Source organism: Ranitomeya variabilis, chromosome 1 (genome assembly GCF_051348905.1).
Source record: "Ranitomeya variabilis isolate aRanVar5 chromosome 1, aRanVar5.hap1, whole genome shotgun sequence".
NCBI classification, from domain to species: Eukaryota; Metazoa; Chordata; class Amphibia; order Anura; family Dendrobatidae; genus Ranitomeya; species Ranitomeya variabilis.
The window spans coordinates 13,851,572-13,878,991 of record NC_135232.1 but is presented as its reverse complement, the minus strand read 5'-3'; the positions used below and the strand labels follow the sequence as shown (position 1 = coordinate 13,878,991).

Genomic DNA, 27,420 nt, shown 5'->3' with positions numbered 1-27,420 from the left:
TTTCCTAGAATAGTTTGCAGACTCCATATACAGATTCCCCTCAAGTGACCCCATTTTGGAAATTACACCCCTTTGAGAATTTATCTACAGATGTAGTGACTATTTTGACTCCATGGGTCTTTTCCATAAACAGGCAGCAGTGGATGTTGTTGAGTGAAAATTGCAAACTGCTGTAGTAATGACTAATACGTTGTAGTGACCAGGACATTATGCCCAGCCCGTGCACCCATAAATTAGACAGGCTGTCATCGCAACAGAAATGCCAACATTTGGGCACTAAATGTGGTTTATGCACACTGGGGGACATTTGAATTTGGGAGTGCAGAATTTGCTAAATTTCTTTTTGGGGGCGAGCAGCCAAAGTGCTTTTGCAGAACCTTTGTACTATCAGTAACGTGAAAGCCCCCTATATTTCCATTGAGAGATGACGGACCTGAGTGGATTGAGTAGAAGGTTTTGTTGGGCCCATTTTGCTTAACATTTTGGCTCTCATTTATCCTGCACTCTACACTGAGCACTTACTTCGCGTTTCCATCTAAATATCCAAGTGACATAATTCAGGTGACAAGACAGACAGGTCCATTCGCTATAATTATTATTATTTAAATAATAATAAATAAAAATTTATATATTTATAACCAGCTCTACCCTCTCCTAGTGTATCCTCACCCATCCCCTGTAGACTGTGAGCCCTGACGGGCAGGGTCCTCCCTCCTTAAGTACCCGTGTGCCTTGTTTTTGCTCATGTTTAATGTATTTGTCCATATTTGCCCCGTATTTCACATGTAAAGCGCCATGGAATAAATGGCGCTATAAAAATGAATAATAATAATAATAATAGCATCATTAATTCCATGGTGCTGTACATGTGAAAAGGGTTACATACAGGGTTATAAATATCGTTTACAGTAAACAAGTTTACAGTGACAGACTGGTACAGAGGGGAGAGGAAACAAAAATGTGACAAAACCAGCTCACCTACTAGGCATTTGTTGTGGGGAAGCCCGGATAACGTGCAGTCTTCACGTAAGGTAATAGAACAAATAGAAGAAAAAATCCAGCTTCCAAAAATATCAAAATTTATTGAAGATAAAATCCAAGATCCAAAAACATGGTTCACAGGAGAAGAAATGGCAGTCCTTGTGGACTTACATTCTATGGGATAATGGGGAAGAGACAGAAGGTCGGAGGTGCAGCAGCTCTGGCAGTGGTGAGGCGGCTGCTCTGGCGATGGCAAGGCGGCAGAATGGTTATTGCAGGTTGTAGGCTTTCTTGAAGAGATGGGTTTTCAGGTTCCGTCTGAAGGATCCGAGGGTGGTGGATAGTCAGACGTGTTGAGGCATGGAATTCCAGAGGATGGGGGATATTCGGGAGAAATCTTGGAGGCAGTTGTGTGAGGAGCGAATAAGTGTGGTGGAGAGAAGGAGGTCTTGGGAGGATCGTAGATTACGTGAGGGAAGATATTGGGAGATTAGTTCAGAGATATATGGAGGGGACAGGTTGTGGATGGCTTTGTAGATCAGTTAGTAGTTTGAACTGGATTCGTTGGGGAATTGGGAGCCAGTGGAGGGATTTGCAAAGGGGAGTAGCGAGGAGAGAGGTGGATTAGCCGGGCCGCAGAGTTGAGGACAGACTGGAGTGGTGCAAGAATTAGCGGGGAGGCCACAGAGGAGGGTGTTGCAGTAGTTGAGGCGGGAGATGATAAGGGCATGCACAAGAGTCTTAGTAGATTGTGGGGTGAGGAAGGGACGGATTCTGTCTGATAATTAGACAGTTTCTCTGTCGAATAAGACAGACACCACCGGATCATAAGCCACACGGTGTCCACACTGCCTCTATCTGCCTCATTATAGGGAATCTTCCGCCGGGGTTTCTGTCTGAATCGCATATTTCAGAGATTTACACAGAAGCCCTGGCGTAAGTGCTCAGTGGAGAGCGCAGGATAAATGTGAGCCGAGCCTTAATGCGATGTTTTTATGTTTGGCTTCTGTCACACACTAAAAGATGCTTTTTATTGCAAAATAAAGTTTTTGCATCACCATGTTTTGAGACCTATAATTTTTCCATATTTCGGCCCACAGAGTCATGTGATGGCTTATTTTTTACAGGACGAGTTGACGTTGGCACATGACATTTTTTTTGTTCACTTTCTATTCCGATTTTTCGGAGGCAGAATGAACAAACACCAGCAACTCAGGAATTTTTGTTATGCCATTCACCGTGTGGTAAAATTGATAAAGCAGTTTTATTCTTCGGGTCAGTACGATTACAGCGATACCTCATTTATATATTTTTTTATTTTTTGGCGCTTTCACACAAGAAAAACAATTTTATAGAAAAAATAATTATTTTTGCATTGCTTTATTCTGAGAGCTATAACTTTTTTATTTTTCTGCTGATGGAGCTGTATGGCGGCTCGTTTTCTTTGTGGGGTTAACTAGTGGGACAGTTTTATAGGTCAGTTCATTCTGGATGCAGAATTACCAAGTATGTGGACTTTATTTTTGTTTTTTCATAAATATACCTATTTTGTTTTTGTTTTTTCATATTTTTTTTTGTTTTTTTTAAATCTCGTGACACTTTTATTACACAGATCACTGGTATACTACGCTGACCAAACCGTCTTATTCCATGCCCCTGGTGCCATCACTGGCAGACCCTGAGGTTGTCATGTCAACTTTGGGTTGCCATGACGACCATCAGAGATTTGCAATGATGTCACGGCAGTGCCGATCAGAGGGAAGAGGGAGCTCCCTCCCTCTCCCAAACTCCTAAATTTTGCTATCAATATTAATCGAGGCGTCTAGGAGGGTGAACGCCCATGGGCAGTGCGGGCATCGCTCCTGACATTGATAGCCGACTCTCTGCTATCCATTAAGCCGAGCTCCCAGCGGCGATTGCGAGGGTATAGCTCCTGTGCTGGCACGATTGCCAAGACCTACCTATACTTTAAAGATAATGAAGGGGTTAAAGAAGAATAAAAACACAGAAACTCATCTATTAATAGGAGGACGGCAGGTTCTCTCCTCTTAGAGTGATCAGAGGATCCTATCCAGGAGGGAGGCCATGTCCTCATGGTGATCTCATGAGCTCCCAAAAAACAATCACTGGTAAATGGTAACCTACCTTCCCCCAATCTCCATAATGGTGAATTAGGAGAGAAGAAATCGATAGAAATATGGAGCTTTCTCCAGCTCCTCTGTGGTTCCATCCCTGGTGGAGAGGAAACTTGGAGAAGTTGTGTCTTTTAGTGCGGCTCCTCCATCTGACTGACGAGGGTCTTCTCTGTCCCCCTCCTCAGGGTCCTCATCCTCCGAGTGCAAAGCAGAGAGCATTTGGCTTTGTCCTCAATAATTATCACTTCATACTTGGGATTCACAAACCAGGGACCTCGGTACCGGTGGTGAGGACCACAACAATGAAATTTAGTCCCTGATACATAAACCTAGAATTACCGGTTCTGAGAGACGTGTCTCATATATAGACAGATACACGGCAGGTCATGTATTCAGTCTGTGTGTCTCTACAGATGGATCCAGGAGAAGGAATCCACCAGAGAGATGTCCCCGTCCTCTGTATCCCCAGGACTGTCCAGAGGAGAATCACAACATCCCGGAGTATCATCAGGTAGATGACACTGAAGCCTCCACAACATCTGACCATGAAGTGATGGGACCTGAGCTCATCTTACATTTTTCTTTTTAGGGTGAAGATCTGGTTGATATTCAGGTTGAGGTTATACATGGAGCACAAGAGGCGATCGCAATATGGGCCGATCAGCAGGGTGAGGAGGGGAGACTGTGGTGTCTGTTCTGTGGTCATCTACCACTACTTCCTCTCATCATCTAGTGACACAATCTATTCCATCACTGTGTGTCTCCTACAGATGGATCCAGGAGGAGAAATCCACCAGAGAGATGTCCCCGTCCTCTGTATCCCCAGGACTGTCCGGAGGAGAATCACAACATCCCGGAGGATCATCAGGTAGACGGTGCTGAGCCCTGTACCGGATCTGTTATGGGGGGACATTTCTGATCGAGGTCATAGATGTCACAGATTTTAGTGGTTTCTTGTATTTTGCTGATTGTTACATTTGATATATCAGGAGGAAGATCCGACTAAGAATAAAGTGAAGGATGAGACAGAAGAAGAAGAGATGATGAGGGGGAATCAGCCGTGTGTGAGTGACGGGAAGGAGGAGACTCTGGTAGATGTTTTCACAGGTGTGTGATATTAACCAGCGCATGGTGATGATGATGATTGTTAGGTGTTGAGTTCCCGCCGCTGCACAGGGGGAATCTTGAACCATGTCCTCTGAAGTCTCCAATTTTCCCCAGCCTGCTCAGCAGAGACATGTAGAAAAGCCGCGGAGACACCATCACGTGTTTCTCAACGCAAGCAATGAATAGCCAGGTCTTTCACCGGGAAGGAAGAACCACGGGAAGGGCAGCATCCAATGAAGGAAAACCACCTATACCAAAACATGGTATCCATCCACAGACAGCTGTTTCGGGGTATTTGCCCCTCATCAGTGTGGCGTAGGAAACTGGCTATTAGGAGCAGTGTGAAAGGACTATAAACGTAAGGACAAATGACCTCAGGGAGATCAAAACATCCAACACCGCGGAGACACCTACTCCACACTGATGAGGGGCAAATACCCCGAAACAGCTGACTGTGGATGGATACCATGTTTTGGTATAGGTGGTTTTCCATCTCTGCACGGTGGACCCCGGGCTGCGAATGCACCTTATTGCTATCTTTATATTTTTTTGGTGCGTTCTGCCAGCCCAATCGATGATGATGATGAGTATTATTATTATTTATTTATATGGCACCATTGATTCCATGGTGCTGTACACGAGAAGGGGTTACATACAAGTTACAGATATCACTTACAATAAACAAACTAACAATGACAGACTGATACAGAGGGGCGAGGACCCTGCCCTTGCGGGCTTACATTCTACAGGATGGTGGGGATGGAGACAGTAGGTTGAGGGTTGCTGCAGCTCCGGTGTTGGTGAGGCGGTAGCTTCAGTAGTGGTGAGGAGGCAGCGGGGTCAGTGCAGGCTGTAGGCTTTCCGGAAGAGATTGGTTTTCAGGTTCCGTCTGAAGAATCCGAATGTGGTTGATAGTCAGATGTGTTGGGGCAAAAAATTCCAGAGGATGGGGGATATGACTGGTATGTAATAATGACGGCAGTGTGTGATATTGTGTGGAGTCTCCGGTGCAGTGAAGCTTTATCTTCTGTCTTCATCACAGCAGAAGCATCCGGTGATGGCGCGGCTGCTCCTGTAGAGTCCGGCGGTGCACCGATGAATAACGGGGCTGCCTTCACACCTCTTCTTAATGATTTAGGAAGCGCAGATATAGTTTTCCTTTACCTTTGTTAATACTTCTTCCATCCATTCTGTCTGTATTTTTCTTCCACAAGGCTCGTGTTGCCATATAAATGACTGAGCTTGTGTTACAGGTTATGAATCTCCCCGTCCTATGGAACTCAGTGATGTAGCAGCCTCTGCCTGATGCTGACGAGTGACGACACATGTCACATGTAGAGTCGTCCTACCTGTCCCCTCTGTTTGCCTCCTACACTGAGGCCGGCGTTCTGGTCCCTCTACATCCAGGCCAGCTGCACAGTGGCATGAAGAGCCCTGTGGTAAGTCAGTAAGTGCCGTGCTATAGAGATGTGGGTCAGACTTACGGCTGTCATCCCTCTGCCACTATGGAAGCCATCTTGGATGTAGGAGAACCAGAACACCAGTCTCAGTCGGAGGCAAGCAAAGGACACCAGGTAGGTGACAGTACGTGACAAATGTTTAGTCCCTCCTCTGTGCCGGGGTGGAGAATTGCTTTATCATAAAAGGGATTACGAGCTTGTATCTACAAACAGATGTGATACATCCGGCCCCATAGCCCCCTAGCATATAATATCCGGCCCTGTAGCTCCAACCCCGGTATATAACATGCGGTTCCTCCCCACATATGGGTTCACACAGGAACTGTTGAGTAAATAGAGCCTGGAGGGGCGAAATTAGGGGCTGATATGTGCCAAATAGGACAGATTTAAAAATGTATTATAATATCAAAATTTAAAAAAAAACGTGATTTTGGGAACATCCCTTTAAATGTATATTAGGTCCATGTGGCCCGTGTGCCGTCTGTGTACAATCCGTTTTTTTTTCTTTACTCAACAACTATTAACTCTTTACACGACCATTTACAGTTTCCTGCTCCAGAACAGTAATCGCTGCCGAATACAAATGCGAATAAATCAGAAGAAAATAATAATAAAAAGATACTGTCACGGGAAGCCTAGGTGGGCAAGAGCTAATAACCCGGGCCCCTGCAATTTCCCTCAGTCTAGGGAAATCCTGACTGACTCTCTACCTAGAGTTTACACTGATGGTGTGCATGTCTAGGCCTCCACCCTCACCCTGTCTTCTGTTTCAACCCTAGGCTGAAACCACCACCCAGTGAAGAGATCATACACCAATACCCACAGTTAGCACAGACAAGGATAACGGAAAATATACACCACGCCGCAGATACTCAGGAATACACTATAAATGCACAGGGCAAAATAAATACAAATATAGGAAGGGGTAAATAAGACAAAGGGAAATACACCACCAGATACGATACTCCAACTTCCAGCTCACCACTCCAGACCGAGATAACCAAGCACTAGACAGAAGCTATAATCGGCGACGCCCAATGTTCAGAAGAACTATTTAAAGGCAGTGGGCGTGGCCCAGCTTCCAATCCGAGCACCAGCTAAATTAACCCCGGACCAGCTAGATAAAATCTAGCTGACGCCACTGAGCACATAGTGGACAAAAGCCGAACTACCTCTGTCTGTCGAACGCCCTGGTATGAACAGCATCCGACATGACAGTACCCCGCCTTCTACGAGGGACCCCAGGGCCCTCACGGCTTATAGGACCCGGCTTGTCCGGATGACGGCGGTGAAACATACTGACCAGCCGGTCCGCATGAACGTCCGAGGCTGGTACCCAGGACCTCTCCTCAGGCCCATAACCACGCCAGTGTACCAAGTACTGTAAAGTGCGGCGCACTACACGAGAGTCAACCACCTTGGAGACTTCGAATTCCAAATTACCATCCACCAAGACTGGAGAAGGCATAGGTGTCGCGTCCACAAGACCCACCGTGTTTTTTAGCAATGATCTGTGGAACACGTTGTGTATCTTATACACCGTAGGTAGCTCCAATCGGTACGCTACTGGGTTAATGACGGCGGCGACCCTAAATGGACCAATAAACCTTGGACCCAATTTAAGGGATGGTATCTTGAGTCTTATGTTTTTTGTGGATAACCACACCCAGTCATTCACACTCAGGTCCGGACCTGGCACTCGCCTACTGTCAGCCACACGTTTGTACCTAGCACCCACACTCAACAGGCGCCGTTTAACTCTCCTCCAGACTGATGACAATTGTGCTCCTAACTGGTCCTCCTCCGGAACGCCGGAAGAGCCCCTCTGACTCAAAGTACAAAACTGAGGATGTCGCCCGTAAACACAAAAAAACGGAGACTCCCCAGACGACTCCTGGCGGTGATTATTGATGGCAAACTCAGCCAAAGGAAGAAAGGTAGACCACTCCTCCTGATTATCAGAGGCAAAGCAACGTAGGTACTGTTCCAAATTTTGGTTCATACGCTCAGTCTGACCATTTGACTGAGGATGAAATGACGAAGAATGAGACAACTTGATCCCCAGCCGTGAGCAAAATGCTTTCCAAAATTTTGCCACAAACTGAGTACCCCTATCAGACACGATGTCAGACGGAACCCCATGAAGTCTGACCACCTCCTGCACAAATACCTGAGCCAGAGTCTTAGCGGAAGGCAAAGACACAAAGTGCGACATTTTTGAAAACCGATCAACAATCACCAAGATGACCGTGATCCCAGCTGAGGAGGGCAAATCAGTGATGAAATTCATGGAGATTTCCGTCCATGGCTTACTAGGTACCTCAAGAGGAAGTAGTGTGCCAACAGGACGAGGGTGTGCCTAACAAACCCTAGACACCTCGACACAGCCGGAGGACTAAATACCCCTATAGATGGAAATAGGAATACTACCTTGCCTCAGAGCAGAACCCAAAAGGATAGGCAGCCCCCCACGAATATTGACTGTGAGTAGGAGAGGAAAGACACATGCAGGCAGAAAACAGGATTCAGCAAAAGAGGCCACTCTAGCTAAATAGGGAAAGATAGGACAGAATACTAAGCGGTCAGTATTAAAACCCTTCCAAAAATATCCACAGCAGATAATACAGAAAGTTCCACAATCTAACTAAAGACATGGAATGTATATCTGCCACTCCAGAGAATCCAACAAGACTGAGAAAATACTGACACAATCTAAGCTGGACAAAAAACAATGAATAGCACAGAATTATTAAGCACACAGCATGTGTGCCACAGAAACAAAACCAGACACTTATCTTTGCTGATTTGGCAGAAGGCAGAAGGAACCAAACAAGGACCAAAACCTCCCAACAACCATGGACAACTGGCAAGGACTAATGAATCCTGCACGCCTAAATACCCCAGTCAGAACTGCATTCAGCAGATACACCTGACCAGGACTGCAACCCAGGGACAACTGCATTACCACCTACAACCACTGGAGGGAGCCCAAAAGCAGAATTCGCAACAGTTCTCCCCGCGGAAAACACCTGGACAGAGCATCCGCCTTAGGCTACTTTCACACTAGCGTTAACTGCATTACGTCGCAAATGCGTCGTTTTGCCGAAAAAACGCATCCTGCAAAAGTGCTTGCAGGATGCTTTTTTTCTGCATTGACTAACATTAGCGACGCATTTGCGACGCAATGACGCACGTCGCAACCATCTTGCGACGGTCGCGCCGTGCTGTTGCGGACCGTCGGGAGCAAAAAACGTTACATATAACCTTTTTTTGCTCCCGATGGTCCGCTTTTTCCGACCGCGCATGCGCGGCCGGAACTCCGCACCCACATCCACGCACTTCCCCGCACCTCACAATGGGGCAGCGGATGCGCAGGAAATATGCATCCGCTGCCCCCGTTGTGCGGCGGGGACAACGCTAGCGTCAGGGACCTCGGCCCGACGCACGGCGACGGGCCGAGCCCGACGCTAGTGTGAAAGTAGCCTTAGTGTTTTTAGACCCCGGTCTGTAAGTGACAACAAAGTTAAACCGCGTGAAAAACAATGCCCAGTGAGCCTGCCTGGGTAACAGACGCTTGGCAGACTCCAAATAAAGCAAATTCTTATGATCGGTAATATCAGTAACCTGATGAACCGACCCCTCCAAGAAGTGTCGCCATTCCTCAAAGGCCAACTTGATTGCCAACATCTCCCTGTTGCCGATATCGTAGATACGTTCGGCAGGTGACAGTTTCTTGGAAAAATAGGCGCATGGACGCAAACCACTCAAAGATGAGCCTTGTGATAGTACTGCCCCCACACCAACCTCAGACGCATCGACTTCCACAACAAATGGTTTAGATGCATCTGGCTGCACAAGAATGGAGACTGAAACAAAACTGTTCTTAAGAAATTCGCACAGCAGCCTCAGGCCAAACGGAGAAATTGGTACCCTTTTTAGTCATGTCAGTTAGCGGTTTAGCAATGATGGAAAAATCCTTGATAAATTTCCTATAATAATTAGAAAATCCAAGGAACCGCTGAAGTGCTTTCAGGTTATCAGGACATTCCCAATGCAGCACCGCTTGCACCTTAGCGGCGTCCATTTTAAAACCAGAAGCAGACACAATATAACCCAAGAAAGGCAACTCTTGAACAGAAAATACACATTTCTCAAGTTTTGCATACAGCTTATTCTCTCTGAGAAGCTGTAACACCTGCCTGACATGATCTAAATGAGTATCACGGTCGCAAGAATATATGAGAATGTCATCTAGGTACACGATAACGAATTTCCCCAAAACATGCGAGAACACATCATTAATGATATGTTGGAACACTGCAGGTGCGTTAGTCAACCCAAATGGCATCACCAAATTTTCAAAATGACCCTCAGGGGTATTAAAAGCCGTCTTCCACTCATCACCTTGACAGACTCTTATGAGGTTGTACGCCCCCCTGAGGTCAAGCTTGGTAAACCACTTAGCACCTGCCACCTGATTGAACAAATCCGGTATCAATGGCATAGGGTATGGATCACGAACCGTAATCTGGTTCAACTCCCTGAAATCCAAACACGGGCGTAATCCGCCATCTTTCTTCTTCACGAAGAAGAACCCCGCTGCCACAGGCGAGGATGAAGGCTTGATGTGCCCTTTGCTCAAACTTTCAGCAATGTAATCCTTTAACGCTTGTCTCTCCGGACCGGAGATGTTAAACATCCTTGCTTTAGGCAATTTGGCCCCAGGTGTAAACCTGATAGTGCAGTCATAGGGACGATGTGGTGGCAACTCTGAACAACCCTTCTCAGAGAACACATCCACAGAATCCAGAAGTGACTCCGGAACGCTTGAAGTCACAGCAGACACACATGTGGCCAGGCAATTCTCCTGGCAGAAATCACTCCACTGAATTATGTCCTGAGTTTTCCAGTCAATTACCGGGTTGTGCATAGACAACCATGGAAAACCCAAAACCACCTGAGCAGGAAGATTCCTGAGCACCTTACATGTAACCTGCTCGGAATGTAGAACCCCAATGTGGAGTTTCACCTCAGCCACAAACTCAGTAATCTCCCCCTGTGAGAGAGGAGCAGCATTGATGGTGACCACGCGGATAGGATGAGGCAGTTTTTCAATCCTAAAACCTGCTGTGCGCGCAGACTCCTAATCAATGAGATTTGTGGCTGAACCACTATTCACAAAAACAGTAATTGGCAGCTCACTGCCAGCGATAATAACCTTAGCAGGGAGCATGCATTGAGAAACCACCATGGAGGATATACATAAGCTCAGATTGGCCTACTCCACACCCTCTGAGCTTAGAAGTTTTCCGCCGTTGCGTTTTTCTTAGACAGCAGAAGACAGATGTTAATAAAATGACCAATTTTACCGCAGTAAAAACAGGCTCCCTGCTTCCTGAGCTCAGGTGCTGGACGCTTCACGTGTGACACCCCTGCGATTTGCATAGGCTCCATGGGCTCACCTGCAGCAACCTCACGTGAACCTAAACCCTCTCCCATAGGCGGTGTCTCATGCTCCCCCTGACGCAAACGGCGATCAATGCGGACAACCAGACTCATAGCGGAATCTGTTGTGAATTCTGCTCTTGGGCTCCCTCCGGTGGTTTTAAGTGGTACGGCTGCTCCTTGCATTTAGCAGTCAGCAGCTGCTTCCACTGATAGTCTATTCTGGCTTGGCTATTTAGCCTGGCTCTATCCTTCAGCCAGTGCCACTTGGCAATGGTTCCTGGTTGGATTCACATCTCTTCTTGGCTTTCCCTGATATTCTGACCAGTTCAGCAAAGATAAGTCCTTGCTTTGTTCTTTTGCAGTCCACATTTTGTGGACTTTATCGTTCAGCACATTCTATGTTTTTTCTAGTCCAGCTTGTCAGTATGGATTTATTCAGTTAAGCTGGAAGCTCTGGGAAGCAGATTTACCCTCCACACCTTTAGTCAGGTGTGGAGATTTTTGTAAACTCTGTGGTGGATTTTTCTAGTTTTTTAAATACTGACCGCACAGTATTCTGTTCTGTTCTATCTATCTAGCTAGACTGGCCTCCTTTGCTACATCTTGGTTTCATTCTGCGTATGTCATTTCCCTCTCCACTCACAGTCAATATTTGTGGGGGGCTGTTCTATCCTTTGGGGATTTTCTCTGAGGCAAGATAGCTTTCCTGTTTCTATCTTTAGGGGTAGTTAGTCCTCCGGCTGTGACGAGGTGTCTAGGGAGTGACAGGAACATCCCACGGCTACTTCTAGTGTTGTGTTAAGCTCAGGAACTGCGGTCAGTACAGATACCACCTCCTCCAGAGCACGTCCCATGTCGCTCCTAAACCACCAGATCATAACAGTACAAGTGGCCAAAAATCAATTAAATGCATCTCAAAAGAAGGAAAAAAAAGTTCTGAGCCATTTTTTTTTTTTTTGCAGTCTGTTTTTTTTTCCTCTTAATCTCTGGGTGGTTCAGGATTTTGGCGCTGGCATGGATGTTCAGGGTTTGTTTTCTCGTGTGGATCAACTTGCTGCAAGAGTTCAGAGTATCCAAGATTATGTTGTCCAGACTCCGGCTTTAGAGCCTAGAATTCCTACTCCTGATTTGTTTTTTGGGGACAGATCTAAGTTTTTGAACTTTAAAAATAACTGCAAATTGTTTTTTGCTTTGAAACCCCGTTCCTCTGGCGATCCCATTCAGCAGGTTAAAATTGTCATCTCTCTGCTGCGTGGTGACCCTCAGGACTGGGCATTCTCCCTTGAATCAGGGGATCCGGCCTTGCTTAATGTAGACGCATTTTTTTCAAGCGCTCGGATTATTGTATGACGAACCTAATTCTGTGGATCATGCAGAAAAGACCTTGTTGGCCCTGTGTCAGGGTCAGGAAGCAGCAGAATTATATTGCCAGAAATTTAGAAAAAGGTCTGTGCTCACTATATGGAATGAGGAGGCTCTGGAAGCAATTTTTCAGAAAGGGTCTTTCTGAAGCCCTTAAAGATGTGATGGTGGGGTTCCCCTCGCCTGCTGGTTTGAGCGAATCTATGTCTCTAGCCATTCAGATTGATCGGTGCCTGCACGGGCGCAAAGTTGTGCACCATATGGCAGTATCCTCTGAGCAGAGTCCTGAGCCTATGCAATGTGATAGGATTTTGACTAGAGCAGAAAGGCAGGGATTCAGACACCAGAATAGGCTGTGTTTTTACTGTGGTGATTCTGCTCATGTTATTTCTGATTGCCCTAAGCGTACTAAGAGGGTCGCTAGGTCTGTTACCATCAGTACTGTACAGCCTGAATTTCTCTTATCTGTGACCTTGATTTGCTCATTATCGTCCTTTTCTGTCATGGCATTTGTGGATTCAGGCGCGGCCCTGAACTTAATGGACTTGGAATTCGCCAGGCGCTGTGGTTTTTCCTTGCAGCCTTTGCAGAGCCCTATTCCTTTGAGGGGCATTGATGCTACGCCGTTGGCCAAGGATAAACCTCAGTATTGGACTCAGCTGACCATGTACATGGCTCCTGCACATCACGAAGAGTGCCGTTTTCTGGTGTTGCATAATTTGCATGATGTTGTTGTACTGGGTTTTCCATGGTTACAGGTACATAATCCGGTACTGGATTGGAAATCTATGTCTGTGACTGGTTGGGGTTGTCAAGGGGTACATAGTGACGTTCCTTTGATGTCAATTTCCTCTTCCCCCTCTTCTGAAGTTCCTGAGTTTTTGTCGGATTTCCAGGATGTATTTGATGAGCCCAAGTCCAGTTCCCTTCCTCCACATAGGGACTGTGATTGTGCTATTAACTTGATTCCTGGCTGTAAGTTCCCTAAGGGCCGACTTTTCAATCTGTCTGTGCCAGAGCATGCCGCCATGCGGAGTTATGTTAAGGAGTCTTTGGAGAAGGGGCATATTCGGCCGTCTTCGTCACCATTGGGAGCAGGATTCTTTTTTGTTGCCAAGAAGGATGGCTCCTTGAGACCCTGTATTGATTATCGCCTTCTTAATAAGATCACGGTCAAATTCCAATACCCTTTACCTTTGCTTTCTGATTTGTTTGCTCGGATTAAGGGGGCTAGTTGGTTTACTAAGATTGACCTTCGAGGGGCATATAATCTTGTTCGTATTAAACAGGGTGACGAATGGAAAACTGCATTTAATACGCCCGAAGGCCATTTTGAATACCTTGTGATGCCTTTTGGGCTTTCTAATGCTCCTTCTGTATTTCAGTCCTTCATGCATGATATTTTCCGCAATTATCTTGATAAATTCATGATTGTGTATTTGGATGATATTTTGATTTTTTCCGATGATTGGGAGTCTCATGTGAAGCAGGTCAGGATGGTATTCCAGATCCTTCGTGATAATGCTTTATTTGTGAAGGGGTCTAAGTGCCTATTTGGAGTTCAGAAGGTCTCTTTTTGGGGTTTTATTTTTTCTCCCTCGTCTATAGAAATGGATCCTGTTAAGGTCCAAGCCATTCATGACTGGATTCAACCCACATCTGTGAAGAGTCTTCAGAAATTTTTGGGCTTTGCTAATTTTTATCGCCGTTTCATTGCCAACTTTTCCAGTGTGGTTAAGCCCCTGACCTATTTGACGAAGAAAGGCGCTGATGTGACGAATTGGTCCTCTGCGGCTGTTGAGGCCTTTCAGGAGCTTAAACGCCGATTTACTTCTGCCCCTGTGTTGCGTCAGCCGGATGTTTCTCTTCCTTTTCAGGTTGAGGTTGACACTTCTGAGATTGGGGCAGGGGCCGTTTTGTCTCAGAGGAGTTCTGATGGTTCTTTGATGAAACCGAGTGCCTTTTTTTCCAGAAAGTTTTCGCCTGCGGAGCGCAATTATGACGTCGGCAATCGGGAGTTGTTGGCTATGAAGTGGGCATTTGAGGAATGGCGACATTGGCTTGAGGGAGCCAAGCACCGCGTTGTGGTCTTGACCGATCATAAGAATCTGATTTACCTCGAGTCGGCCAAGCGGCTGAACCCTAGACAGGCTCGATGGTCCCTGTTTTTCTCCCGTTTTGATTTTGTGGTCTCGTATCTTCCGGGATCTAAGAATGTTAAGGCTGATGCCCTCTCTAGGAGTTTTTTGCCTGATTCTCCTGGAGTCCTTGAGCCGGTTAGCATTCTTAAGGAAGGGGTGATTCTTTCTGCCATCTCCCCTGATTTACGGCGGGTGCTTCAGGAATTTCAGGCTGATAAACCTGACCGCTGTCCAGTGGGGAAGCTGTTTGTTCCTGATAGATGGACAAGTAAGGTAATTTCTGAGGTTCATTGTTCGGTGTTGGCTGGTCATCCTGGAATTTTTGGTACCAGAGATTTGGTTGCTAGGTCCTTTTGGTGGCCTTCCTTGTCGCGGGATGTGCGTTCTTTTGTGCAGTCCTGTGGGACTTGTGCCCGGGCCAAGCCTTGCTGTTCCCGCGCTAGTGGGTTGCTTTTGCCCTTGCCGGTCCCTGAGAGGCCCTGGATGCATATTTCCATGGATTTTATTTCGGATCTTCCTGTTTTCCAGAAGATGTCTGTTATCTGGGTGGTTTGTGACCGGTTCTCTAAAATGGTCCATTTGGTACCTTTGCCTAAATTGCCTTCCTCCTCTGATTTGGTTCCATTGTTTTTTCAGCATGTGGTTCGTTTGCATGGCATTCCGGAGAATATTGTGTCTGACAGAGGTTCCCAGTTTGTTTCTAGGTTTTGGCGGGCCTTTTGTGCTAGGACGGGCATTGATTTGTCTTTTTCTTCGGCGTTTCATCCTCAGACAAATGGCCAAACTGAGCGAACTAATCAGACCTTGGAAACCTATTTGAGATGCTTTGTGTCTGCTGATCAGGATGATTGGGTGGCCTTCTTGCCGTTGGCCGAGTTTGCCCTTAATAATCAGGCTAGTTCGGCTACTTTGGTTTCGCCTTTCTTTTGTAATTTTGATTTTCACCCTCGTTTTTCTTCGGGGCAGGTTGAGCCTTCTGATTGTCCTGGTGTGGATTCTGTGATGGACAGGTTGCAGCAGATTTGGACTCATGTGGTAGACAATTTGACGTTGTCTCAGGAAAACGCTCAACGTTTTGCTAACCGCCGGTGTGTTGGTCCCCGGCTTCGGGTGGGGGATTTAGTCTGGTTATCTATTCGTCATGTTCCTATGAAGGTTTCTTCCCCTAAGTTCAAGCCTCGGTTTATTGGTCCTTATAAGATTTCTGAGATTATCAATCCGGTATCTTTTCGTTTGGCCCTTCCAGACTCTTTTGCCATCCATAATGTTTTCCATAGATCTTTGTTGCGGAGATATGTGGTGCCCGTTGTTCCCTCTGTTGATCCTCCTGCCCCGGTGTTGGTTGAGGGGGAGTTGGAATATGTGGATGAGAAAATTTTGGATTCTCGTTTTTCGAGGCGGAGGCTTCAGTATCTTGTCAAGTGGAAGAGTTATGGCCAGGAGGATAATTCTTGGGTTGTTGCCTCCGATGTTCATGCCGCCGATTTGGGTCGTGCTTTTCACTTGGCTCGTCCTGATCGGCCTGGGTTCTCTGGTGAGGGTTCGGTGACCCCTCCTCAAGGGGGGGGGGTACTGTTGAGAATTCTGCTCTTGGGCTCCCTCCGGTGGTTTTAAGTGGAACGGCTGCTCCTTGGATTTAGCAGTCAGCAGCTGCTTCCACTGATCGTCTATTCTGGCTCGGCTATTTAGCCTGGCTCTATCCTTCAGCCAGTGCCACTTGGCAATGGTTCCTGGTTGGATTCACATCTCTTCTTGGCTTTCCCTGATATTCTGACCAGTTCAGCAAAGATAAGTCCTTGCTTTGTTCTTTTGCAGTCCACATTTTGTGGACTTTATCGTTCAGCACATTCTATGTTTTTTCTAGTCCAGCTTGTCAGTATGGATTTATTCAGTTAAGCTGGAAGCTCTGGGAAGCAGATTTACCCTCCACACCTTTAGTCAGGTGTGGAGATTTTTGTAAACTCTGTAGTGGATTTTCTAGTTTTTTAAATACTGACCGCACAGTATTCTGTTCTGTTCTATCTATCTAGCTAGACTGGCCTCCTTTGCTACATCTTGGTTTCATTCTGCGTATGTCATTTCCCTCTCCACTCACAGTCAATATTTGTGGGGGGCTGTTCTATCCTTTGGGGATTTTCTCTGAGGCAAGATAGCTTTCCTGTTTCTATCTTTAGGGGTAGTTAGTCCTCCGGCTGTGACGAGGTGTCTAGGGAGTGACAGGAAGATCCCACGGCTACTTCTAGTGTTCTGTTAAGCTCAGGAACTGCGGTCAGTACAGATACCACCTCCTCCAGAGCACGTCCCATGTCGCTCCTAAACCACCAGATCATAACAGGAATCTAGAGAAGCAGGAGTCTCGTACATCAGAAGGGCTTTATTAACCCTTCCAGAAACCCCATGAATAAACTGACTCCGCAGCGCTGGATCATTCCACTGTGTATTGACCGCCCAGCGACGAAATTCAGAACAGTAATCCTCTGCAACTCGCTGCCCCTGGCGAATAGTGCGTATCTTAGATTCTGCTAGAGCCATTCTGTCAGGCTCATCGTAAATGTTTCCAAGAAAGGAAAAAAAACTCTCCACAGAGTCAAATGCAGCAGAATCAGATGGCAAAGAAAACGCCCATGCTTGGGGATCCCCACTTAACAATGACAACACCAGGCCCACACGCTGAGCCTCATTACCCGAGGAGATCGGGCGCATACGGAAATATAGTTTGCAAGCTTCATGAAAAGAAACAAATTTACTGCGTTCCCCAGCAAAATTTTCAGGCAAAGGAAACTTAGGCTCAGCAACTCTACCTGTCTCTCCAGCTTGCACATTAGATACTGCTAGTCCCTGTTGCTGCACTGCCCCCCTCAACTCAGTGACCTGTAAGGACAGCGCCTCCAACTGGCGGGTTATGGAAGTCATAAGATCCATGACAAAACAAAAAAAAAAGGAAACCCCTTTTTTTTTCTTAAGGCCGATTATAATGTCACGGGAAGCCTAGGTGGGCAAGAGCTAATAACCCGGGCCCCTGCAATTTCCCTCAGTCTAGGGAAATCCTGACTGACCCTCTACCTAGAGTTTACACTGATGGTGTGCATGTCTAGGCCTCCACCCTCACCCTGTCTCCTGTTTCAACCCTAGGCTGAAACCACCACCCAGTGAAGAGATCATACACCAATACCCACAGTTAGCACAGACAAGGATAACAGAAAATATACACCACGCCGCAGTCACTCAGGAATACACTATAAATGCACAGGGCAAAATAAATACAAATATAGGAAGGGGTAAATAAGACAAAGGGAAATACACCACCAGATACGATACTCCAACTTCCAGCTCACCACTCCAGACCGAGATAACCAAGCACTAGACAGAAGCTATAATCGGCGACGCCCAATGTTCAGAAGAACTATTTAAAGGCAGTGGGCGTGGCCCAGCTTCCAATCCGAGCATCAGCTAAATTAACCCCGGACCAGCTAGATAAAATCTAGCCGACGCCACTGAGCACATAGTGGACAAAAGCGGAACTACCGCTGTCTGTCGAACTCGCTGGTATGAACAGCGTCCGACATGACAGATACAAAAAATACAAACTTCACCCCTCAGTGACTGAGCTAATTTCTCTATCGCTTCATTGGAGGACACCGGAGGTGATTTTTCTCCCGCAGGTCCACTCTCTCCAGTGTGTGTGCCGTAGTCCATCGGGAAAATTTTGAGACCCAGGAAAACATTGGGGTTCTCTGGTAAACTTATATATGTAGATATATATTGTGGTAGATCATCTCACTCGGCTACACATAGAGGTAGACTCAGGAACACTGTCTCTTTAAATCTTCCACTGGTTTATTAAGAGTACTGCATAAACCAGTGCAAAATTAGGAAAACAAACACAGCCTTCCTGGACTAACTGGAAAACAAAAACATAACGTGTCATAGTCTTAGTTGCAACGGGAATCCGTACATTTCAAGAACAAACTACACAAGGTTCAGCTTTCCTGATCATGAACATGTGGCTCCAGAGCTTTCTCTCCAGGCCCACCCCACACTGAATGCTGTAGAAGGCTGGGTATGTATCCTCTGGACTCCTCCCATTCTACAGCTGTTCAGTCAACCCAGAACTAAACATGGCTGATTAACCCCTCTCAGCACGTAGTGTGCTGGATCATTTTCCTAGGTTTATGTTACTGAAGCTACCAACCTCAGTGCTACATATCTCCCCTCCAGTACTTTGCCAGTGACTTTCACATATCCCCCACATCTGCCCAAAGCCTGGGGTTTTGGCTAAACACGGAAGTCTAGACAAGGGCATCTACATTACCAAAGTGCTTCCAAGGCCTGTGTTCCACATGAAAGTTGAAGTCCTGTAGCCCTGAGTTTCATCTTTTGGACCGCCATTTCTGCTTCCAGAGATTATTTGGCCATTAACATCTTTGTGCCCTTAAGAAGATCGGTCAGGGGTGTGGCTATCTTGGTGAAATTCAGTATACACCGCTGATAGGTTCCCACCATTCCTAGAAATGCCTCAGGACCTGTTTCTTGGAGATCTTTTTAGGCCAATTTTGGATTACCTCCACCTTACTCACTTGCGGTTTTGCTTCACCTTTTACGACAATGTAGCCCAAGTATTTTCCCTCTCTTTCCCCATGGCACACTTCTTTGGGTTTACAGTAACCTTTCCCCCCTTCCTCGGCACATCCAGCATGGCCTGGATCTTCTGCAGATGACTACCCCAATCGGGGATGACAATCACAATATCGTCAAGGTAAGCTGCGGCTTACTTTTTGTGAGGGGCTCTGATCCGGTCCATGACTCTCTGGAAGGTAGCTCGGGCTCCTGGCACCCCGAACGGCTTTCTGGTATACTGGAAGCAACCGTCAGGTGTAGAAGAGGCCGTCATCTCCTTTGCACTTTGAGTTAGGTCTAGAGTGGTGATGTATCTAGCTGACCCTAGCTTCTCTACGAGTTCATAGACGTTGGGCATAGGATACGCTTCAAAGAAAAGAGACCAACAATTCCAGGAAGTTTGAGATCACGTCTACCTTTTGAGTCGGACGACATACAATTTGGAAAGAAATTCCTAAGGTGGATATCCCTATAGCGAGGGTAGAAAAGAAAATAGCTATCCCCTTTGAAAACTCATCATGACTAAAAGATCCTAAGGCCAGAAAGGCAGAGGGTCATCTCATGGGAGACATCTGCCGCTACAATTAAGGCTAATATAGCCTGTACCTCTGTGGCAAGATCCATGAATATATGGAGTTGGAGGCTTATCTAAGGAAGAAGACACCTAGAGAGTAGATATTGGAATCCATAACGTTGCTCAAAATGGCGACAGCTTTTATGGCAAACACCTCAGCCGAATCCATTAGATTCGCTGCAAGGAATGATACGCTAGCCAATACAGGTAGGCGAATAATATGGCTGAAAACGTGGTCAAGGGGTTGTCACTCTAAAATTAAATTGTACTCCATCCCCTTTTCTGGCCTTCGAATGTTTGGTCCTGTACTGGACAACATGTTGGAAAGGGTGTCGGATGAGAAGAAGGGGTTTCCGGAAGAGAAAACTAAAAAAGTTTCATTCTTTCGAAGGCCTTATTCCAGTCAAAAGCCAGAATACAAAGGTAAAGGGAAGACCGGTAGATGGAGCTACCCGAAGGGCAGTAAAGAAAGACGTGCCTTTTCCCGTTCAGCAAATAGTGCACATAAGCAAGGACCCAAGGAAAGTGGGGTGAAGGCTCCACAACTTTTTTCCGGCATGTCCAAGAACCCATGGATACTGCAAACGATAGCAGAGGGTTACAAGATACAATTCGTGCAGATACCCTAGGGAAGGTGCCACCTGACAACTATCCAGTCTCCCCAAGTCACAACAAGGCTGCTGGCAGATGTAAAGAAGTTGGTGAATTCAGGAGCAGTGGTTCCAGTGCCATAGTCAGAATGGGGTCTCTGTTACTACTCGGGTCTCTTTTCAATAAAGAAATCGGTGGGAGACTATTGCAACATAATAAATCTGAAGTCATTAACCCCTGTCCGACATGCGCCGCACCTATACTGCTCTGCGGGAGGTGTGTTCCCGCAAAGAGAAGTATATGTACGGCAGCACGATCACACAGCCTCACGCTGAGTGCTGCAGTCATCGTGTGCAGGTGTCAGCTGTATGTGACAGCTGACACCCTGCAGCAACGCCCACGATCAGTGGTAGCATCAGTTTCGGGCATTTTATCCCTCTGATGCCGCCGTCAGTAGTGACATCGACATAGAGGAGGATTGCACAGGGAGGGGGCTCCCTGTGCGCTTTCATCAGGACAACGCAATGCTATCTCTTTGTCCTGATGGTCTCCATGGAGACCCCCGGACCCAAGATGGCTGCGGGGTCGTACAGGGAAGGTGGTTTGTGGGCCCCTGCTCTCAGCAGGCACCGTCATGCCTCCTTCCCTGCCTGTAAGAACCTGATCTGATGCTCTGCAGTGCAGTGTCAGATCAGCGATCTGATATAATACAGTGATGTCCCATTATGGGACAATGTAAAAAAAAAAAAAATTGTGTAAAAAATTTTTTTTAAATCCCTAAATAATGAAAAAAACGAAATAACTATTTTCTAATAAACACAATTTATTTATGGAAATAAAAAACAAACACATATTTGGTATAGTCACGTCCGTAACGACCTGCTCGATAAAACTGTCTCACCAGTTAACCTCCTTCAGTGAACATCGTAAAAAGAAATAAATAAAAAACGAGGCAAAAACAATGCTTTATCATCATACCACCGAACTGAAAAAAAAGTGCAATAAAACGCAATCAAAAAGACGGATGTAAATATAAATGATACCGCTGAAAACGTCATCTTGTCTCGCAAAAATCAAGCCACGATACAGCTCCATCAGCAGAAAAATTAAAAAAAGTTATAACTCTCAGAATAAAGTGATGCAAAAATACATATTTTTTTCAATAAAATAGTTTTTATTATGTAAAAGCGCCAAAACAAAAAAAAAAAGACCCAAAGAATAGAACTGCCTTATCAATTTTACCACACACAGAACAGTATAAAAAACAAAAATGAATTCTTTAATTCCTGGTTTTTGTTCATTTTATCTCCCAAAAATCAAAATAGAAAGTGATCAAAAAATGTCATGTGCCCAAAAATGGTACCAGCTGCCAAACCTAAAAACCCGGTATAAATCTGTTATTGCTGTAATCGCACGACCCGAAGAGTAAATTCACCTAATCACTTATACCGCACGATGAACCGTGTATTTTTTTTTATGGCCGAGATACACAGAAAAGTTCCTGGTCAGTGATCCGTATTCAACACGAGGATGCGAATATTTTTTTTATTTTTTATTTTTCCTCCAAAAATTATCCGTATGGCATCCATACGGTGAGATTTTCTCATCGGCATGCAAAATAGACATAGAATGGATCCATGGGCTCAAATATTTGTGAAAACATATATACAGTATGTATATCAGTGTGTGTGTGTGTATATGTATATATATATATATATATATATATATATATATATATATATATATATATACATACAGATAGGTCCATATATATTTGGACAGAGACAACATTTTCCTAAATTTTGGTTATAGACATGACCACAATGAATTTTAAACAAAACAAATCTGATGCAGTTGAAGTTCAGACTTTCAGCTTTCATTTGAGGTTATCCACATTAAAATTGGATGAAGGGTTTAGGAGTTTCAGCTCCTTGACATGTGCCACCCTGTTTTTAAAGGGACCAAAATAATTGGACAGATTCAATAATTAAAAATAAAATGTTCATTTTTAGAACTTGGTTGAAAACCCTTTGTTGGCAATAACTGCCGGAAGTCTTGAACTGATGGACATAACCAGACGCCGTGTTTCCTCCTTTTTGATGCTCGGCCAGGCCTTCACTGCAGTGGTTTTCAGTTGCTGTTTGTTTGTGGGCCTTTCAGTCTGAAGTTTAGTTTTTAACAAGTGAAATGCGGCTCAATTGGGTTGAGATCAGGTGACTGACTTGGCCATTCAGGAATATTCCACTTCTTTGCTTTAATAAACTCCTGGGTTGCTTTGGCTTCATGTTTTGGATCATTGTCTATCTGTAGGATGAAACGACGACCAATCAGTTTGGCTGCATTTGGCTGGATCTGAGCACACAGTATGTCTCTGAAGACCTCAGAATTCATTCGGCTGCTTCTGTCCTGTGTCACATCATCAATAAACACTAGTGACCCAGTGCCACTGGCAGCCATGCATGCCCAAGCCATCACACTGCCTCCGCCGTGTTTTACAGATGATGTGGTATGCTTTGGATCATGAGCTGTACCACGCCTTCGCCATACTTTTCTCTTTCCATCATTCTGGTAGAGGTTGATCTTGGTTTCATCTGTCCACAGAATGTTCTTCCAGAACTGTGCTGGCTTTTTTAGATGTTTTTTAGCAAAGTCTAGTCTAGCCTCTTTATTCTTGATGCTTATGAGTGGCTGCACCGTGCAGTGATCCCTCTGTATTTACTTTCATGCAGTCTTCTCTTTATGGTAGATTTGGATATTGATACGCCGACCTCCTGGAGAGTGCTGGTCACTTGGTTGGCTGTTGTGAAGGGGTTTCTCTTCACCATGGAGATTATTCTGCGATCATCCACCACTGTTGTCTTCCGTGGGTGTCCAGGTCTTTTTGCATTGATGAGTTCACCAGTGCTTTCTTTCTTTCTCAGGATGTACCAAACTGTAGATTTTGCCACTCCTAATATTGTAGCAATTTCTCGGATGGGTTTTTTCTGTTTTCGCAGCTTAAGGATGGCTTGTTTCACCTGCACGGAGAGCTCCTTTAACCGCATGTTTACTTCACAGCAAAACCTTCCAAATGCAAGCACCACACCTAAAATTAACTCCAGGCCTTATATCTGCTTAATTGAGAATGACATAACGAAGGGATTGCCCACAGCTGTCCATGAAATAGCCTTGGAGTCAATTGTCCAATTACTTTTGGTCCCTTTAAAAACAGGGTGGCACATGTTAAGGAGCTGAAACTCCTAAACCCTTCATCCAATTTTAATGTGGATACCCTCAAATGAAAGCTGAAAGTCTGAACTTCAACTGAATCTGAACTGTTTTGCTTAAAATTCATTGTGGTAATGTCTATAACCAAAATTAGAAAAATGTTGTCTCTGTCCAAATATATATGGACCTAACTGTATATGTGTATGTATATATATATATATATATATATATATATATATATATATATATATATATATATATATATATATATATACATACACACTAGATTGTGGCCTGATTCTAACGCATCGGGTATTCTAGAATATGCATGTCCCCACAGTGTATGGACAATGATGATTCCAGAATTCGCGGCAGACTGTGCCCGTCGCTGATTGGTCGAGGTAACCTTTATGACATCATCGTCGCCATGGCAACGATTATGACATCTGTTGTGAATTAGACTTTTTGGCTCCCTCTTGTGGTTACTAGTGATATGACTCTGGGATTTTCTTCCCTCAGTTTGCACCCACCTGGGTCGTTAGTCCAGGGGTGTTGCTATATAAACCTTCTGGATCCTTAGTCCAGTGCCTGGCATCGTTGTAATCAGATCCTTTCTGTTTGCTCCTATCTGCTGGTCCTGGTTCGTGCAAAATTAAGCTAAGTCCTGCTTCTTTGTTTTTTGGGTTATTTGCTTGCTCTCATTTTTGTCCAGCTTGTACTAAATGTGATTCCTGTCCTTGCTGGAAGCTCTAGGGGGCTGGTGTTCTCCCCCCGGGCCGTTAGACGGTTTGGGGGTTCTTGAATTTCCAGCGTGGATATTTTTGATAGGGTTTTTGCTGACCATATAAGTCATCTTACTATATTCTGCTATTAGCTAGTGGGCCTCTCTTTGCTAAATACCTAGCTCATTCTTACGTTTGTCTTTTCCTCTTACCTCACCGTTATTATTTGTTGGGGGCTTGTATCCAACTTTTGGGGTCTTTTCTCTGGAGGCAAGAAAGGTCTTTCTTTTCCCTTCTAGGGTTAGTTAGTTCTCCGGCTGGCGCGAGACGTCTAGAATCAACGTAGGCACGTTCCCCGGCTGCTGTTATTTGTGGTGCTAGGATTAGATATATGGTCAGGCCAGTTACCACTGCCCTATGAGCTGGTTTTTGTGTTTGCAGACTTACTAATTATTTCTGAGACCCTCTGCCATTGGGGTCATAACAGACATCTATGTCGATACTGTGCCCATCGCTGAATCAGAGACGCGGGATGTCTACGTCCTTTATGACATCATCATCGCTGTGCCCATCGCTGATTGGTCGAGGCCTGGCGGCCTCGACCAATCAGAGACGTGGGATTTCCAGGACAGACAGACAGACAGAAAAACCCTTAGACAATTATATATCTACTAGACTGTGGCCCGATTCTAACGCATCGGGTATTCTAGAATATGCATGTCCCCGTAGTATATGGACAATGATGATTCCAGAATTCGCGGCAGACTGTGCCCGTCGCTGATTGGTCGAGGCAACCTTTATGACATCATCGTCGCCATGGCAACCATTATGACATCTATGTCGATACTGTGCCCGTCGCTGATTGGTCGAGGCCGCCATGTGCCCGTCGCTGATTGGTTGAGGCAACCTTTATGACATCATCGTCGCCATGGCAACCATTATGACATCTATGTTGATACTGTGCCCGTCGCTGATTGGTCGAGGCTGCCATGTGCCCGTCGCTGATTGGTTGAGGCAACCTTTATGACATCATCGTCGCCATGGCAACCATTATGACATCTACGTCGATACTGTGCCCGTCGCTGATTGGTCGAGGCCGCCATGTGCCCGTCGCTGATTGGTCGAGGCAACCTTTATGACATTGTCGCCATAGCAACCATTGACATCTACGTCGATACTTTGCCCGTCGCTGATTGGTCGAGGCCGCCATGTGCCCGTCGCTGATTGGTCGAGGCAACCTTTATGACATCATCGTCGCCATGCTGTGCCCGTCGCTGATTGGTCAAGGCCTGGCGGCCTCGACCAATCAGAGACGCGGGATTTCCAGGACAGACAGACAGACAGACGGAAAAACCCTTAGACAATTATATATATAGATATATATAATTGTCTAAGGGTTTTTCCGTCTGTCTGTCTGTCTGTCCTGGAAATCCCGCGTCTCCCGACAGGCCTCGACCAATCAGCGACGGGCACAGTATCGACGTAGATGTCATAATGGTTGCCATGGCGACGATTATGTCATAAAGGTTGCCTCGACCAATCAGCGATGGGCACAGTCTGTCGCGAATTCTGGAATCATCATTGTCCATATACTACGGGGACATGCATATTCTAGAATACCCGATGCATTAGAATCGGGCCACAGTCTAGTATATATATATATTTCATACAGAGCTGGATCGCTTAAAAGCTGGTAATTCAATTGCCGGCTTTTGCCATCTCCTTATCAAACCCGACAGGATATGAGACATGGTTTACTTACCCTTCATTACCCCATATCCCACCGCTACACGGGAGTGGGAAGAGAGTGGCCAAGTGCCAGAATAGGCGCATCTTCCAGATGTGCCTTTTCTGGGGTGGCTGGGGGCAGATGTTTTTAGCCAGGGGGCAATAACCATGGACCCTCTCTAGGCTATTAATATCTGCCCTCAGTTACTGGCTTTACCGCTCTGGCGGAGAAAATTGTGCTGGAGCCCACGCCAGTTTTTTCCGTGATCTAACCCTTTATTTTAACACCTACAACTCCCACATTTTGCCCACAGACACCTGGAACATTATTATTATTATTATTATTTATTGTTATAGCGCCATTTATTCCATGGCGCTTTACATGTGAGGAGGGGTATACATAATAAAAACAAGTACAATAATCTTAAACAATACAAGTCATAACTGGTACAGGAGGAGTGAGGACCCTGCCCGCTAGTGTTGATATGTAAAAAAATAAGGGATATGAAATGGTTTACTGTATGTAACCATGTCTCATATCCTGTCGGGTTTGATAAGGAGATAGGAAAAGCCGGCAATTGAATTACCGGCTTTTCTGCTCTCTAGCCGGTGAGAAAATCTCGCCGTACGGATGCCATACGGATAATTTTTGGAGAAAAAAAAAATTGCATCCTGTTGAATACGGATCACTGTTCAGGAACTTTTCTGCCTATCTTGGCCGTAAAAAAATGGACTGTATTTCCCTACGCTAGGTGGGACGCCAGCCTAAGGGTTCATCAGGGGATCCAGGGATGAGGGCTTCAGTGTTCCTTCTGGCCGCAGTCAATGCTATATTTCCATGTGTCTCAATGCCATATATATATATATGTGTGTATGTGTGTGTGTGTGTGTGTGTGTATATGTATATATATATATATATATATATATATATATATATATATATATATATATATATATATATACACACACACACACACACACACACACACACACACACACACACACACACACACACACACACACACACACACATATATTGTGATGCAGTGACCCCTGTAACAGGTAGGGGGCACTGTATGGTCTCCCCAGTATACGCACAGAGGCATAGTGAGGCCATGAGTATGCATGGATGTGGTAGTGAGACAGTGTCTGGCATTGTGGTTAATGGGAGGTATGTGTCACAGGGATGGATGCTCCCTGCGATGCAACCCGGAGTATCTTGTCATTAGAGCACGTAAGCACTGATGATATCATTTAGTGCACCTGGGTCCGTGTTGCGGGTAGCTATGAGAGATGGGAGGGTCTGGCTACCCACATACCTCACCACTGGGTGAGGGCGCTCACTGT

General features: G+C 45.6%; 1 protein-coding gene across 1 annotated transcript in view; it reads left to right on the top strand.

Annotated features, from left to right (window-relative positions):
- Positions 1-4,113: 4,113 nt before the first annotated feature.
- LOC143793569 (uncharacterized) overlaps positions 4,114-27,420 on the top strand; it is a 56,209-nt gene continuing 32,902 nt past the window's right edge. Inside the window, exon 1 of the mRNA XM_077280642.1 lies at positions 4,114-4,223. Within this exon, the coding sequence (XP_077136757.1) occupies positions 4,157-4,223 (67 nt within the window). The 5' untranslated portion in view covers positions 4,114-4,156. The remainder of the gene's footprint in view (positions 4,224-27,420) is intronic.